Source organism: Amblyraja radiata, unplaced genomic scaffold (assembly GCF_010909765.2).
Source record: "Amblyraja radiata isolate CabotCenter1 unplaced genomic scaffold, sAmbRad1.1.pri scaffold_788_ctg1, whole genome shotgun sequence".
Classification (NCBI taxonomy): Eukaryota; Metazoa; Chordata; class Chondrichthyes; order Rajiformes; family Rajidae; genus Amblyraja; species Amblyraja radiata.
The window spans coordinates 1-16,293 of NW_022630797.1; the positions used below are offsets into that span (position 1 = coordinate 1).

The window sequence follows — 16,293 nt, forward strand, 5'->3', positions numbered from 1 at the left end:
TCCAGCACTTTGTGTCCTTTGGTGTAAACCAGCATCTGCGGTTCCTCGTGTTCCTTTGTCCCGCATGTTATCCAAACAGATCAGATAAATAACCTGCATGAGTTCAATCACATCAAACTCACATCCAATAGGTAGAGTGCAGGGGGCAGGGGTGTCGAGGATGGTGGAGGTGATTCTGGAACATGGAGCTGAGGTGTAAGATCAGCCATGATCTCGATGGATAGCAGGCAAAATGTGCAGGAAGGAACTGCAGATGCAGGTTTACACTGAAGATAGACAAAAAATGCTGGAGTAACTCAGCGGGATCTCTGGAGAGAAGGAATGGGTGACATTCTTCTGTCTGAGGAAGGGTCTTGACCAATTCCTTTTCTCCAGAGATGCTGCCTGTCCCGCTGAGTTACGCCAGCATTTTGTTTCTACCTTTGTGGATAGCAGGGCGGGCTGGAGGGGCAGAGTGGCCTTCGGTTTCTTCTGCTGTTGTTCTGGACAATAACATTGAGCCGGGTTTTGTAACATCTCCATTTCCCATCCCGAGTGACGTGCTTTGTTAACGATTCTCAGGCCAGAGGCTGGCAACCTGATCCTTCAGGACCTCAGTTCCACATCGCAGTAACTGGATGCCCGCAGTCCAACAGAGCCAACTATCCGCCTCGCTCACACAACCAATTCCCACTGCTCCACCACCAGTGACCGGACCTTCAGGGCTGACTTCTAGCCAGGCCCTTCGGCCCACCGAGTCCATACTGACCAACAATCACTAATTCTATCCTACACACACTAGGGACAATATACAGAAGCCAATTAACCTACAAACCCGCACACGTTGTAGGGAGAGCGCACAAACTCCACACAGACAGCAACCGTGGTCAGGATTGAACCCGGGTCTCTGGGGCTGAGAAGCAGCAGCTCTACCCGCTGCACCACCGTGCCGCCCCCTAAAGTAAGGAACTGGAACAAAGAGTAAAGAGTAAATAATAGTAAGCTATCGTTATCGTAGCAGTGTTGGTGCAAACTTGCAATTAGATTCTGATGTTGAGAAGTGATAGGTTAGTTTGTGAGTCCACACTGACCAGCGATTAAACCCCTGTCCCACGGTACGAGTTCATTCCAAGAGCTCTCTCCCGAGTTTGCCCTGATTCGAACTCGGAGATTTACGGGTAATGGCCACTCGTCGGTACTCGGGGCTCTCAACATGTTGAAAAATCTTAACCAGTCTTCCTGTGCTTACCCCTGCCGTTAGCGAGTCTTCCCGAATAGCTGCTGCCGTTAGCGTTACGAGCCGCTAAGAGACGTCCCCGAGCTCCGACGTACCCGCTACGTTCATTCTCCGTGCTTACCACGAGTTTGATTTTTTTTTAAACTCGGGAGAGCTCTTGGAATGAACTCGTACCGTGGGACAGGGCTATAACACTATCCGACACACACCCACCGTGCGACAAGGGCTATAACACTATCCGACACACACACACACTGTGGGACAAGGGCTATAACACTATCCGACACACACACACTGTGGGACAGGGCTATAACACTATCCGACACACACACACACACTGTGGGACAGGGCTATAACACTATCCGACACACACACACTGTGGGACAGGGCTATAACACTATCCGACACACACACACACTGTGGGACAAGGGCTATAACACTATCCGACACACACACACACTGTGGGACAGGGCTATAACACTATCCGACACACACACACCGTGGGACAAGGGCTATAACACTATCCGACACACACACACCGTGGGATAAGGGCTATAACACTATCCGACACACACACACCGTGGGATAAGGGCTATAACACTATCCGACACACACACACTGTGGGACATGGGCTATAACACTATCCGACACACACACACACTGTGGGACAGGGCTATAACACTATCCGACACACACACACACTGTGGGACAGGGCTATAACACTATCCGACACACACACACACTGTGGGACAAGGGCTATAACACTATCCGACACACACACACTGTGGGACAAGGGCTATAACACTATCCGACACACACACACTGTGGGACAGGGCTATAACACTATCCGACACACACACACACACTGTGGGACAAGGGCTATAACACTATCCGACACACACTCGGGACAATTTACAATTTACTGAAGCCAATTAACCTACAAACCTGCACGTCTGTGGAGAGTGGCAGGAAACCGGAGCACCCAGAGAAAACCCACATGGTCACGGGGAGAACGTGCAAACCTCACACAGTCAGCGCACAGGGTCAGGTTGGAAGCTGGGTCTCTGGCGCTGTGAGGCAGCGGCGATACCCGCTGCGCCACCGTGCCACACCACATCTGGGCTGAGAGGAGGGGACAGATGTGGGCAGGGGTGGGGCAGCAATGTCACCTCTCGTGTTTCCCTGCAGATGACTGCGACATCGATGACGAGTTATCAGCGGCCCGCCACCAGCCCGAAGGCCTGGATGGTCTCCAAGCCCGGACCATGTTCTCCAAGAGAGAAATCCAGTCTCTGTACAGGGGCTTCAAAAACGTGCGTACAATCTGACCCACTCTCTGTGTGGACAACCTGCTCCAATGTCCGCGTGTGTGAAGTGTTTCTTCCTTCAACATACATGTAAATCAGTGTTTATATCAAGCAAAAAACACAGAGTGCTGGAGTAACTCAGCGGGTCAGGCAGCATCTGTGGAGAACATGGATAGGTGACGTTTCACAGAGTGCTGGAGTAACTCAGCGGGTGCAGCAACATCTATGGAGCTAAGGAAATAGGCAAAGTTTCGGGCCGAAACCCGGAAGGGTTTTGGCCCGAAACGTTGCCTATTTCCAGAAGGATTTTGGCCCGAAACGTTGCCTATTTCTTTCGCTCCATAGATGCTGCTGCACCATAACTCAGCGGGTCAGGCAGCATCTGCGGAGAACATGGATAGGTGACGTTTCACAGAGTGCTGGAGTAACTCAGCGGGTCAGGCAGCATCTGTGGAGAACATAGATATGTGATGTTTCGGGTCGAGACCCTTTGTCAGATAGATTGTGGGGGTGGTGCGAGGCTAAACAAAGCTGGGACGGAAGAGAGGTGGGACAGAAAGGGTCCCAACCCGAGACATCACCGACCCATGTTCTCCATAGATGCTGAATGTCTGAAGTCTCCCGGAACATCCTTCTCTTCAGAGATGCTGCCTGTCCCGCTGAGTTACTCCAGCATTTTGTGTCTATCTTCTGAGTAAACCAGCATCTGCAGTTCCTTCTGACACATGCTGCCTGACCTGTTGAGTTATTCCTGCACATTTCTGTATTATCTAACATTTGCAGTTCCTTATTTCTAAGATAGACACAAAATGCTGGAGCAACTCAGTGGGTCAGACAGCATCTCTGGAGAAAAGGAATAGGTGACGTTTACGGATCGAGACCCTTCTTCAGACTGGTGAAGGGTCTTGACCCGAAATGTTAGTCTGAAGACGGGTCTCACAACCAAAACCTCACCCATTCCTTCTCTCCACAGATGCTGCCTGACCCGCTGAGTTACTCCAGCACTCTGTGAAACGTCACCTATCCATGTTCTGGAAATAGGCAACGTTTCGGGCTGAAACCCTTCCGGGTTTCGGCCCGAAACGTTGCCTATTTCCTTAGCTCCATAGATGCTGCCTGACTCGCTGAGTTACTCCAGCACTCTGTGAAACGCCACCTATCCATGTTCTCCACAGATGCTGCCTGACCCGCTGAGTTACTCCAGCACTCTGTGAAACGTCACCTATCCATGTTCTCCACAGATGCTGCCTGACCCGCTGAGTTATGGTGCAGCAGCATCTATGGAGCGAAAGAAATAGGCAACGTTTTGGGCCGAAATCCTTCTGGAAATAGGCAACGTTTCGGGCTGAAACCCTTCCGGGTTTCGGCCCGAAACGTTGCCTATTTCCTTAGCTCCATAGATGCTGCCTGACTCGCTGAGTTACTCCAGCACTCTGTGAAACGCCACCTATCCATGTTCTCCACAGATGCTGCCTGACCCGCTGAGTTACTCCAGCACTCTGTGTCTATCTTCGGTTTAAACCAGCATCTGCAGTTCCTTCCTGCATCTTTCTACATCCACTTGCAAAGCCTGCCTGCCGTTTGTCAGACTGCCCAGACCTTGCTCGATCTCAACTCTGCATTGTCCCATGGCGTCTAAACCTCCCTGCACCGTCTCGGAGCGACTTCACCGCTGCCAGTGCGTCTCGCTTCCAATTAGCTGACTTCCAAAGGGAATTCCCACGGAGAACCATGTGATGCCCCTTAGTAAAACCTCTGCAGTAACATCACAGGCAGGAGGTTGTATTAGAGTGTGGATCTCACATATACACACAGTTTCCATTATAAATTTAGATGTTGCAAGTTAAAATGGAAATATTAAAGTGCCCGAATCAATCACTTTAAGAGGAATACTGAGCTACGCTTTTTCTTTTGGTTCAATCATCTCCTATTATCTAATCCATTTCCATTGAAGATTTCACTTAGCCTTGGTTATGTAAGTCATATCTATTCCTCTCTCACACATGCACCATATGTACAACTATATAAATTATCTTAGAATCCAGAAAAATGCTCTAACGATCATCTCATCAACAGCAATATGATGCCGGAATTTAAAATATGACACAGAGTGCCGGAGTAACTCAGCGGGTCAGGCAGCATCTGTGGAGAACATGGATAGGTGACGTTTCACAGAGTGCTGGAGTAACTCAGCGGGTCAGGCAGCATCTGTGGAGAACATGGATAGGTGACGTTTCACACAGTGCTGGAGTAACTCAGCGGGTCAGGCAGCATCTATGGAGCTAAGGAAATAGGCAACGTTTCGGGCCGAAACCCAGAAGGGTTTCGGCCCGAAACATTGCCTATTTCCAGAAGGATTTCGGCTCGAAACGTTGCCTATTTCCTTCGCTCCATAGATGCTACTGCACCATAACTCAGCGGGTCAGGCAGCATCTGTGGAGAACATGGATAGGTGACGTTTCACAGAGTGCTGGAGTAACTCAGCGGGTCAGGCAGCATCTGTGGAGGGAATGGACCGACGACACTTTGGGTTCAAACCCTTAGTCATAGAGTGATACAGCACGAAAACAGGCCCTTTGGCCCACCCTGCCCACGCCAACCAATATGATCATGGCTGATCATTTAGAATCAGTACCCCCTTGATACCATTAGCCCTAAGAGCTAAATCTGACTCTCTCTTGAAAACATCCAGTGAATCGGTGAATTGTAAACATCCAGTGATGTGTATGGAACAAGCTGCCAGAGGAGGCAGTTGAGGCAGGGACTATCCCAACATTTAAGTCTATTCCTCCTCCTACCTCCAATTCCGCATTGCCAAGTGAGTCAGCATTAGCAGCTCAGCCCCACAAACCATTGGAGAATTATCTGCTTTATCTGCACGCAATTCTGATGATTTGGCATTACTTGAAAAAATTAAATATTTGTGTAAAGATTTTTATGGATTATAATTCTCATGGTAAAGAGGTTAAAAATATAATTCATTAAAGCTGGCCTTGAGAAGGGATCTTTGGAAGATGTTTCTGGCACAGATGCACCATGGTTTTATAACCCCATCCTAATGGCACAGCTCTCTGCTCCACTAATATTGCCGCAATTTATTCTATTATATCTTCAACTGAAAGGGAGTCACAGTTTTTATGTAGTTTATCATAGACAGACAAGTTCACAAGTTATAGGAGTAGAATTAGGCCATTCGGCCCATCGAGTCTACTCCGCCATTCAATCATGGCCGATCTCTGCCTCCTAATCCCATTTTCCTGCCTTCTCCCCATAACCCTTGACACCCGTTCCAATCAAGAACTTGTCTATCTCTGCCTTAAATATATCCACTGACTTGGCCTCCACTGCCCTCTGTGGCAATGAGTTCCACAGATTCACTACATCCTGACCAAAGAACTTCCTCCTCACCTCCTTTCTAAAAGAGCGCCCTTTAATTCTGAAGCTGTGACCTCTGGTCCTAGACTCTCCCACCCTTTCATTATTCTATATTCTGTGATAAGGCAGTGGCAGATGTGATAGTGGCATTTAAGGGACTTCAGCTTGGGCACATGGATAGCAGGGAGTAGTGGGATATGGTTTATGTGAAGGCTGATAAGAATTGTCTTAGCATCCCACCTCTGACACCATGTAACTTCTTATAAGTACTTTATTCAAACAACATACAGAGGCCATGGCATAAGGTTCCGCATCATAATCAGAATGAAGCACATCCATACCACAAGATGACATTGTGGAATCCCGGCATGGATCATGGATCATAGAAACATACATAGAAACATAGAAAATAGGTGCAGGAGTAGGCCATTCGGCCCTTCGAGCCTGCACCGCCATTCGATATGATCATGGCTGATCATCCAACTCAGTAGCCCATCCCTGCCTTCTCTCCATACCCCCTGATCCCTTTAGCCACAAGGGCCACATCTAACTCCCTCTTAAATATTGCCGATGAACTGTGGCCTCAACTACCTTCTGTGGCAGAGAATTCCACAGATTCACCACTCTCTGTGTAAAAAATGATTTTCTCATCTCGGTCCTAAAAGACTTCCCCCTTATCCTTAAACTGTGTGACCCCTAGTTCTGTACTTCCCCAACATCGGGAACAATCGTCCTGCATCTAGCCTGTCCAACCCCTTAAGAATTTTGTAAGTTTCTATAAGATCCCCCCTCAATCTTCTAAATTCTAGCGTGTACAAGCCGGGTCAGCAATAGGAAAACCAGGCATGGATCAAATCATCAATAGTGATTGATCTGTCCAGAGGAACTATTCTTGCATTGTACTGTACTCTACTCTGTATTCCATACAGCACGGAAACAGGCCTTTCAGCCCACCAAGGTATCAAGGGGGTACTGATTCTAAATGATCAGCCATGATCATATTGGTTGGCGTGGGCAGGATGGGCCAAAGGGCCTGTTTTCATGCTGTATCACTATGACTAAGGGTTTGAACCCAAAGTGTCGTCGGTCCATTCCCTCCAGAGATGCTGCCTGTCCCGCTGAGTTACTCCAGCACTCTGTGAAACGTCACCTATCCATGTTCTCCACAGATGCTGCCTGACCCGCTGAGTTACTCCAGCACTCTGTGAAACGTCACCTATCCATGTTCTCCACAGATGCTGCCTGACCCACTGAGTTATGGTGCAGCAGCATCTATGGAGCAAAGGAAATAGGCAACGTTTCGGGCCGAAATCCTTCTGGAAATAGGCAATGACCACCCGCTCACACTAGTTCTACGTTATCCCATTTTCCCATCCATTCCCTACGCACTAGGGGCAATAATCGACAAACTCGCACGTCGCTGGGATGTGGGAGAAAATCCGAGCACTCGGAGAAAACCCACGCAGTCGCGGAGAGAACGTGCAAACTCCACACAGACAGCACCCTTGGTCAGGATCGAACCCGAGCCTCTGGCGCTGAGATGCAACAACTCTACCGCTGCACCACTGTGCGGCCCCAACAGATGAATATACATAATACAATCACGTCAAACTCAAGTACAATAGCTTAGGAAGGAACTGCAGGTGCTGGTTTACACCGAAGATAAACAGAAAATGCTGGAGTAACTCAGTGGGGCAGGCAGCATCTCTGGAGAGAAGGAGTAGTCTGCAGAAGGGTCTCGACCTGAAACGTCACCCATATCTTCCCTCCACAGATGCTGCCTGTCCCGCTGAGTTACCCCAGCATTTTGTGTCTATTTTCAAGTACGGTAGGGGTTTGATTGCAGCAGATAAGTTGACCATAATCACTGTTGTGGGATATTGTTGTGTACGGCTTGGCATTGACGTTGGGACTCACTGAGGTTATGGAAGGTCCACAGACACAGAGCTCGCCCTCAGTCCCTGCCCACTGACACTCCTCCCCAATTCTCCCTGTTGTCCCACCTCCCTGCTCCTAACCTCCTCTCAGGAAGGGCCTCGACCCGAAACGTCACCCATTCCTTGGGGCTTCGGCCTGAAACGTTGCCTATTTCCTTCGCTCCATAGATGCTGCCTGTTCTGCTGAGTTACTCCAGTACTTTGTGTCTATTTTCTTTGCCATTTTGCAGAATAGTATTTTCCAGAAATACAGAAGTTTGTGAAAATGTGATACGCTGTTGTAAGATGAATATTTTGTGTTCACAGGAATGTCCTAGTGGAATGGTGGATGAGAAAACTTTCAAATCAATTTATTCCCAGTTTTTCCCTCAGGGAGGTAAGAGATTTAACAAACTCCTGGACACATTATAATAAGGGTTGTGATTTTACGGCATAAGGTTGTCCCAATGAACCTCTACACTGTTCATTAGAGTGCTTGTGGGTGTTGTCATGTCGGTGATGGATGGAGTGCCAATGCATTTGATTCCACTCATACCACGGTCAATGGAACAGAATTAGGCCATTCGGCCCATCAAGTCTACTCCCCCATTCAATCATGGCTGATCTATCTCTCCCTCCTAACCCCATTCTCCTGCCTTCTCCCCATAACCCCTGACACCCGCACTAATCAAGAATCTATCTATCACTGCCTTAAAAATATCCACTGACTTGTGGCCTCCACAGCCGTCTGTGGCAATGAATTCCACAGATTCACCACCCTCTGACCAAAGAAATTCCTCCTCATCTCCTTCTTAAAGGAACGTCCTTTTATTCTGAGGCTGTGATCTCTAGTCCTAGACTCTCCCACTCGTGGAAACATCCTCTCCACATCCACTCCATCCAGGCCTTTCACTATTCGGTAAGTTTCATTGAGGTACCACCTCATCCTTCTAAACTCCAGCGAGTGCAGGCCCAGTGCCGACAAACGCTCATCATTTGTTAACGGACTCATTCCTGGGATCGTTCTTTGTTACTGGTCAGGATTATCCTGAAACCATTCCTTTTCTCGTTGCAGATGTCACAACGTACGCGCACTTCCTGTTTAAGGCGTTCGACACAGACAACAGTGGAGCGATTCGATTTGAGGTGAAACATAATTTGAGAAAGACTAATGCATCTGAAGCTTGGGATAAGTACCTTACCTGACCTCGAGTCAACTTAGAACACTTCCTAGTCATGGAACATAGAACAGTACAGCACGGGAACAGGCCCTTCGGCCCGCCATGTCCGTGCCGAACGTAATGCCAAATTGAGCTGATCTCCACTGCATGCACGTGATCCATATCCCTCCATTCCCTGCGTTTCCATGTGCCTCTTACTCCATCTCTACCTTGTATCTGCCACCAGAAAGCTTTTCACTGTACCTCAGTATAGATGACATTTAAACTAACACCACCACTGTGTTCCAGGCACCCACCACCCTCAATCTTGCCCCGCACATCCTTGTTAAATTTGCCCCTCTCACCGTAAAGGTATGCCCACCATCAGGCACGGAAATCGCTATCAAAATATGGAGGGGACAGGGGGGACACAATTTATTGGCTGCTGCGAGCACATGCGCACACTCACACTCGAGGCTTCGGAGGCTCAATCCAACACTAAATGCAGCTCAACTCTGCCTGTCTCGCCAGGTTAACCTACAGCCCTGCCTGGACTGATGGGACACCAGCGCTGCTTCTCTGCGCTGACTGTAAGCCTGGGCCATATTTCCCGCAAGTCCAGGCAGGGCTGTAGGTTAACCTGGCGGGACAGGCAGAGTTGAGCTGGGTTTAGCGCTGCTTCTCTGCACCGGCTGTGGGCCTGGGGGCATCGCTCCCGACGTCTCTGGCCATCCCACCTGGCCCTCCGCCACTGCCCTCCATAAAGGACTTGCCGGCACCCATCATAGTCACAGCAGGTCGCCGAAAATGTTAAAAATTTTGAAAATCCAGTGGCAACCAGAAAAAGGCGCGACTCTTTGGGCGGCTACTCACCACCAAACAGGCTTCACCCCACGACAAGTCGCCGCTGGGTTTATTATTTTTGGTGCAGTTTTTTTACAGATCATTGACTTTCCCCCTCACCTCCTCAACTCTCCCACCTCTCAGGATTTTGTTATCGGTCTGTCTGTGTTACTGCGGGGGACCGCGAACGAGAAGCTCATCTGGGCCTTTAACCTGTACGACATCAACAAGGACGGCTACGTGACCAAGGAGGTAAGGCCAACACCCGCCTGCACGCAACTCCTGCACGCACCGACTGTTGCTGTGACACTGAGCGCCGGAGGAACTCGGCGCGTCAAGCAGAATCTGGAGAGGGAATGGACAGGCAACGTCTCCGGTCAGGACCCTACTTCAGAATGTCTGATGTATTTAATGGAATATCTCTAATGTCACTGAAGAGCAAAGAACTTGGACGAGTGTCAGAACCTCAGTCTGAAGAAGGGTCTCAACCCGAAACGTCACCTATTCCTTTTCTCCACAGATGCTGCCTGACCCACTAAGATGCTCCTGCATTTTGTGTCTATCTTAAGTGCATTTATAATCCTAGCAGCGGCCTTGTTGAAGCTGGTGTTATACAGCACAGAAACAGGCCCACTGGCCCAACTTGCCCACAACGACCAACACGTCCCATCTACACCAGTCCCACCTGCCGGTGTTTGGCCCATATCCCTCTAAACCTACACGGTCCATGTACCTGCCCAATGTTATAATTCTACCTCCTCCAGCAGGTCATTCCATACATCCACCACCCTTTGCGCAAAAAATTGTTGCCTCAGGTTCCTATTAAATCTTTCTCCTCTCACCTTAAACCTATGTCCTCTGGTTCCTGACTGTCGGAACTGTCGCTGTATGTCATGTTGTCACTTGTGGGCGGAGCACCAAGGCAAATTCCTTGTATGTGAATACTTGGCCAATAAACTTACTTACTTACTTACTTGATTCCACTACTCTGGGTGTAAGACAGAGCCATCCCTTCTATTCCTCCCACAAGCAAAGTTGGTGCCTCACCTGTGCTTCTGCCCAATAATGGAATAATGGTGTCGTTAGCCTTCCCTCCCCCCCCCCCCCCCCCCCCCGTAGATCAAACAGTATTGCTGATTTGATCCGTATCGAGTTTTGCTGCTGATGACCTGTTCCCTAATCCATGTCAGGTTTGCCACACCACCACCACCTAGTGCCATGCAGACAGAGATGATGTGTTTTAGTTTTAACTTACGATTCAGAGCCGACAGTACTTATCTCCATGGTCTCCGTATGTATACAGATTAAGTACTTGCTATGATATATGTTTAAGAAGGAACTGCAGATGCTGGAAAACCGAAGGTAGACAAAAATGCTGGAGAAACTCAGCGGGTGAGGCAGCATCTATGGAGCGAAGGAATTGCCGTTGTTTCGGGTCTGGTCTGAAGAAGGGTCTCGACCCGAAACGTTGCCTATTTCCTTCGCTCCATAGATGCTGCCTCACCCGCTGAGTTTCTCCAGCATTTTTGTCTACCTGCTATGATATATAATGACTCTGTATCATAAGTACTTTGCGCACCCCCCATCACCTTGCATCTATACTCCTTCCTCTGGGTTGACATCTCACAGCTTCCATCATCTCCTTATCTCCCACTTTATGTCATTTCACCTCTGGCCTTTTTCCAGCCATTTGCCAATCAAAAACCCCCTTGCCTGTATCCGCCTATCACTTCGGATAGACACAAAAAGCTGGAGTAACTCAGCGGGACAGGCAGCGTCTCTGGAGAAAGAATGAGTCACCCATTCCTTCTCCAGAGATGCTGCCTGTCCCGCTGAGTTTTGGGCCGAGACCCTTCTTCAGACTGAGAGTGGGAGAGACACAGAGATAGGGAAGGGTGAGATGTGAGGTGTGGGAGGGGAAGGGTTTAGTTTATGAAGTACTTGGCCTGATTCAGAGAGCAGATGTGATGAGGTAGGTGCGGTCAGGGCCTGGTGTCACCATTCCTCCTCTTGTACTTGCAGGAGATGTTGGCCATTATCCAGTCCATCTACGACATGATGGGGCGTTACACGTACCCTGCCCTGCACCCAGAGAGCCCCCTTCAACACGTGGAGAGGTTCTTCCAGGTATGGTGGAGAGCTGGAGCTGAAGAGCATCTTGATAGAGATGCTGGGAGCAATCAGTGGGTCAATGTATCTCGGGTGGGGGGTGCCCATGGACCTGCAGAGCCATGCTGGTCGGGCAGCATCTGTGGAGCGAAGGAATAGGTGACGTTTCGGGTCTCGACCCGCTGAGTTTCTCCAGCATTTCTGTCTACCTCAGAATCTGGAGTTGTGCATTTTCACACTTCTGTACCTCTTGCCCGGTGGGAGAAGAGGGAGTGGCCGGGGGTGAGACTGGTCCTTGATGATGCTGCTGGCCTTGCTGAGGCAGCGTGAGGTGTAGATGGAGTCAATGGAAGATGAGGTTGGTTTGTGCGTGTGATGGTCTCGGGACTGTGGGTCTTGTGTGTCGGACGGTAACTCATCTGTATTTACTTCCTCAGAAGATGGACAGAAACCGTGACGGCGTGGTGACGATTGATGAGTTCCTGGATGCCTGTCAAACGGTGAGGAACACATCCCTCCTCCAGCTCTTGTGGACGGACAGTAGATGGCTTCTGTGGTCTCACTAGGCCCAAACACCTTCCTTCCAAAATCCAGCACCTCCCTTGGCACCAGGAGGCCAAGTCAAGTCAAGTCATTTTTATTTCTACAGCACATTTGCAAAGCAACTCTCGTTGGCCAAAGTGCTTTACATTGGTATAAGAATAGTATAACAAACAACAGAGGTCCATACATTAAACACAAACATCACTACATACATGTAGCCCTCGCTCAGAGGACATCAAGAAAGGCTTGGGAGTAGAGATGAGTTTTAAGTCTTGACTTAAAGGAGTCGATGGAGGGGGCAGTTCTGATTGATTGATTGATATAATTGATTGATATAATTTATTGCCACACAACCAGGGTCGGTGGAATTTTGGGTTGTCAGCAGCAGTACAATAATAAAGAACACACAATAAAACTGTAACACAAACATCCACCACAGCATTCATCACTGTGGTGGAAGGCACAAATATTTGGCCAGTCCTCCTCCATTTCCCCCCCGTGTACAGGACCAGAGTCCAGAGTCAGTCCAGGATCGGCTCTTCCTCACCGGAGACCGCGGCTTTAAGTTGGTGTAGGCCGCAGGCCGGCGGTCGAGATTTAAAGTCCCCGCCGCAGCCAGAAGCACCGTAGACTGCAGGGCCGGCGGTCGAAGCTCCCCTCCAGGGGTGATGGTAAGTCCATGCCGGCCCCGCGGTAGAAGTTGGCCGTGGGCCGGCAGTGATGGCTTCTTCTTCCCCCGGGTCCCCAACGTGAGATCCCGGGCTGTAGACGCCGCACCAGCTGGAGCTCTGCAGACCGCGGCTTCAGGCTGCGACTTCAGGCTGCCGGCTGCCCCGGGCCAGCGAAACGGAGCGCTCCCCTCCAGCGAGCCCCAGCGAGGGCTCACCCGCTCCACGCCGAGAGTCAACGCTGCTCCCGCCGCTGAAGCCCCGGGCGCGTCTCCGGGAAAGGCCGCGTCGATCCTTGATGTTAGGCCACGGGGAAGGCGACCTGGAAAAACTCGCCTCTCCATGGAGGAGGCGACCGAAGCGGTTTCCCCCTCACCCCCCCACACCACCCCCCCCCCCCCACACAAAACACACGAAGGAACATACAATACAGACTTTAAAACATACATACAGACTTTAAAACATACATGTAGGGGGCACAGAGCAGCGCCCCCTACATGATGGGAAGGGGGGTGCTGCTGTTCCACAGTCTAGGAGCTGCAACCACAAAGGCTCGGTCGCCCCTGACCTTATGCCTAGACCGCGGGATGTTCAGCAACCCCAAGCTGGCCGATCTGAGGTCACACAAGATAGAACAAGGAACATAACACAGGCCCACAATGCCTGTGCTGAACTTGATGCCAAGACCAACTCGCATTCATCTACACATGATCCACATTCCTCCATCCCCTGCATATCCATGTGTATATCTAGATGTCTATTGTATCTGCCTCAACCACCACCCCTGGCAGCGCGTTCCATGCACCCGCCAGCGTCTGTGGAAAGAGACACTTGGCCCGCACATCTCTTGTAAGCTTTCCCCCACTCACTTTAAACCTATGGCCTCTAGTATCTGATTCTTCCATCCTGGGAAGGAGATGCTGAGTGAAAACCTACCCCCGTGAACTCAGGTTCAGCTTGTAAACGTACATCGAAAAGAGAAGCAATCCCAATGCTCCTACCCAGGGAACCCCCCCCACACTCCCTATCCCAAAACAACCCTGAAGATAGACACGAAATGCTGGAGTAACTCAGCGGGACAGGCAGCTTCTCTGGAGAGAAGGAATGGGTGACGTTTCGGGTCGAGACCCTTCTTCAGACTGACCCGAAATGTCGCCCATTCCTTTTCTCCAGAGGCGCTGAGTTACTCCAGCATTTTACGTCTATCTTCAGTGTAAACCAGCATCTGCAGTTCCTTCCTACTCCTCGATTTCCTGACCCTTTGCCAATTCTGTGTTCATTCTGTCACCACTTCATCACAGAGCTGTACAGCACAGAATCAGGCCCTTCGGCCCATCCTGTCCATGCCGACCAAGTTGTCATTCTGGCCCATATCCACCAACCTTTCTTGGCCGTGTATCTGTCCAAATGTCTTTTAAAAGCCGGAATTATCCACTGATGTAGCTTCCTCTGGCAGTTCCAGGTACAGACTGCCCTCTGACAGAGATCTGGTGAGCTTCCGTGCTGTTAATACTGCTCCTCTCCTCTCTCCTGCAGGATGAGAATATCATGCATTCTATGCAGCTCTTTGAGAACGCTCTTTAGAAGCATCTGAACCCTCGACTGAGTTGGGACAACACAGGCAGGACCTCTATATCTTGTCTCACACACTTTGTAATCCTGAGGATCTCCAAGTATGCTATTTCCTTGACAAAAACTATTTTAAATACACTTCAATTAACAATGAGGAATAATTGTTCCATTGTATTGTGACTTTTCTCAGCAAGGTTTGACTAAGCAAGGACTGCTCCTCTAGGGTAGAGATATTTTTTCCAATGGAAATAATGTTATTCCGTCCAACATCCTGAATCTGACAGATTCCAACGTTCTCTGGACTTTAAAGGAATGGGATGGAATAAAATGGACTAACGGGCGCTGACGGCCTTTCACCCTCCTTGAGGCTTCCAGGAGAAGAAGGATTGAGACACGGAGCCTTCACTAAAAGCTGGCAGTGACTGGAAGCTCGTGCAAGTGGAGACCGGTGAAGCACTGAGGCAACAAACTGGAAATTATTCAAGCAGGGAAGCAAATCAAAGTCCCAGCGTGGGCGGTGCAGCGGGTAGAGCCACTGCCTCACGGCGCCGGAGACCCCGGGTTCCATCCTGACCTTGGATGCTGTCTGTCTGGAGTTTGCACGTTCTCCCTTGTGATCGCGCGGGTTTCCTACGGGTGCTCCGGTTTCCTCCCAAATCCCAAAGACGTGCGGGTTTGTAAGTTAATTGGCTTCTGTAAATTGTCCCTAATGTGCAGGGAGAGGATGTGGGATGACATAGAACTAGTGTGAACGGGCGATCGATGGTCCACATGGAATCGATGGGCCGAATGGCCTGTTTGCAGGTTCATTCATTTTAATATTCACTTCTGTATGTTGTGAGCCCTGTGGCCTCTCACCCCCCCCCCCCCCCCCCACTCTGTGATGAACACCCATCATACCCACATCTTTGGGCGGCACAGTGGCGCAGCAGGTAGAGCTGCTGCCTTACAGCGCCAGAGACCCGGGTTCGATCCTGACCACGGGTGCTGTCTGTGTGGAGTGCCAACGTTCTCCCTGTGATTGCGTGGGTTTTATCCGGTTTCCTCCCACATCTCAAAGATGTGTGGGTTTGTAGGTTAATCGGGCCCTCTGCAAATTGACCCGAATGGGTAGGGAGTGGATGAGAAACTGGGATAAGAGAGAACTAGTGTAAACAGGTCATCGCTGGTCGGCACGGACTCGGTGGGCCGAAGGGCCTGTTTCCATACTGTCTCTCTAAACCAAGACTCTGTTCCTTCAGTTTGAAAGGCTGACTATTTGTCTCCTGTTTCATTGCCACAATATGATACTTCTATCTGAAGGAAAACAGTCAAAAGATGACTTCCAGAGCACAATTTCCAGGATGTAATTTTATTTACATTTTATTTTAATTTGTGATTAAAGGCATTTAAACAGTCTCAGGTTTCACTGCTACAGTGTGGATGGTCGAACATGTAAAGTGCGGTGAGTTTGTGAACCTTGCTGTAGAGGCATCACGACTAACTAGGGACTTGCCCGGGAGTGAGACTGGGTTTAATTGATGATCCCCTGGAGCAGTCAGGGGTCGACAGGCAGAACCTTGTCCCCAGGGTGGATAGGTGACG

The 16,293-nt window shown here is 49.8% G+C and overlaps 1 protein-coding gene across 1 annotated transcript; it reads left to right on the top strand.

Moving 5' to 3' along the window:
• Nucleotides 1-2,404: 2,404 nt before the first annotated feature.
• LOC116970358 (calsenilin-like) lies at nucleotides 2,405-15,288 on the top strand (the record flags this gene model as incomplete). Its single annotated transcript, XM_033017022.1, has 7 exons — nucleotides 2,405-2,529; nucleotides 8,142-8,211; nucleotides 8,890-8,960; nucleotides 9,962-10,069; nucleotides 11,840-11,944; nucleotides 12,364-12,426; nucleotides 14,674-15,288. Coding segments are annotated over 7 exons (590 nt in total), but the record flags the coding sequence as incomplete, so codon positions are not given.
• Between the last annotated feature and the right edge of the window lie 1,005 nt (nucleotides 15,289-16,293).